General features: G+C 42.8%; 1 protein-coding gene across 1 annotated transcript in view; it reads left to right on the forward strand.

Moving 5' to 3' along the window:
- The window catches only part of klb (klotho beta), an 8,042-nt gene extending 7,189 nt beyond the window's left edge, over positions 1 to 853 (forward strand). The window contains exon 5 of the mRNA XM_026995911.2: positions 429 to 853. Coding sequence (XP_026851712.2) covers positions 429 to 853 — 425 coding nt within the window. The remainder of the gene's footprint in view (positions 1 to 428) is intronic.
- Positions 854 to 1,290: the final 437 nt, after the last annotated feature.

Below are 1,290 nucleotides of genomic sequence, written 5' to 3' on the forward strand. Positions count from 1 at the left end.
TAGCTCACTTATTACGGCAGGTAGAGCAAGGTGCTTACAATACTTGCCTCGTGGATTTAATTCCCAGGGAGCATACATACAGTCAAGGTAATGTAAGCCATTCTGTGATGTAATGTATTTTTGGATGTCCTTAAAAGATTGGGGCTTATTCATGCCGATTTACTTTTTGTGTTAAATTAAACTGATTATTCTATCGACACATCAAATGTTTGGGAAGATTTTGTGGTTAAGAGACCCATTAACTTTTACTATTCTGCACTGATGTATTTAGAGGAGGGGTGACCAACATCCATATGACCCAATACAGCCTTTCAGTATATGGCACTGGAAACTGATTTTGGAATGACTGATTATTGATTAATTGATTTAGAATAGAATGGATTGATGTGAATTTTGAGTGACCTTTTCCCTGTCTGTCTCTCTCTCAGCACGTGAGTTGGATGGCATCGATCTGCATGGGTTTTATATCTGGAAGCTCCAAGACCATCACACTCCTGAGTTTGGTTTCTTCACCTCGTCCCACCTCCATACCCGACCCAAGGCTTCGGTCGCTGTCTACCGTGAGCTTGTGTCAGGTCGCGGCTTTCCTGACCCTGGCACTCACCCTGCACCATGCGAGTCGAGTGACCACCAGGTGAGGTGCTGGCTATGTGCCAGGGTGGCAGAGAATAAGCCCCTGCTCTTCTTTAGCATGTGCCTGACCATCTGTGTGCTCGTGCTTGCTGGCACCATCGCCGCTTCCATGGTGACCAGGAGCAAGAGGAAGAGGAGGAGGGGACCGGCCCGAGCCGTGCCACAGTTGCCGTGCCGACAGCAGCGGTTTGCCATGCAGAGGATGGCATGCAGAGTCTGAAGTCTGAAGTCAGTCCATAGTAACAGTAATAGTGAAGTACTGTTAAATACTGTGTTTCTGTTTTCCTTTGTATTTTACTGGTTTTTGTTGTTTTTTTTCTTATCCACAAAAAAAAAACAAAAAAAAAAGATTTTCTAACTTCTTTTTACATTAGATGTTAGGTGTGACATACATAACTAAAAATATCCTGGATCGGAAATTGGATTTGAGATCTGGGGGTTTTGATGCCTGCAGCAGGTTGTCAGAACAGGCCAACAAGTGCTCCTTAAACACAGCCAGACAAAACAGCTGGGGAAATGCCAGTATTAACTGAAAGAATAGATTTAGGACACAAGGATATTTTACCAGGATATTGCCTTACAAAACATTATTTTCCAAAATGTATTTTTCCATGACTACAAGTGTGCTCATGGAAATAAGTATATTTATATTCTAAG

Source organism: Electrophorus electricus, chromosome 1 (genome assembly GCF_013358815.1).
Source record: "Electrophorus electricus isolate fEleEle1 chromosome 1, fEleEle1.pri, whole genome shotgun sequence".
NCBI lineage: Eukaryota > Metazoa > Chordata > Actinopteri > Gymnotiformes > Gymnotidae > Electrophorus > Electrophorus electricus.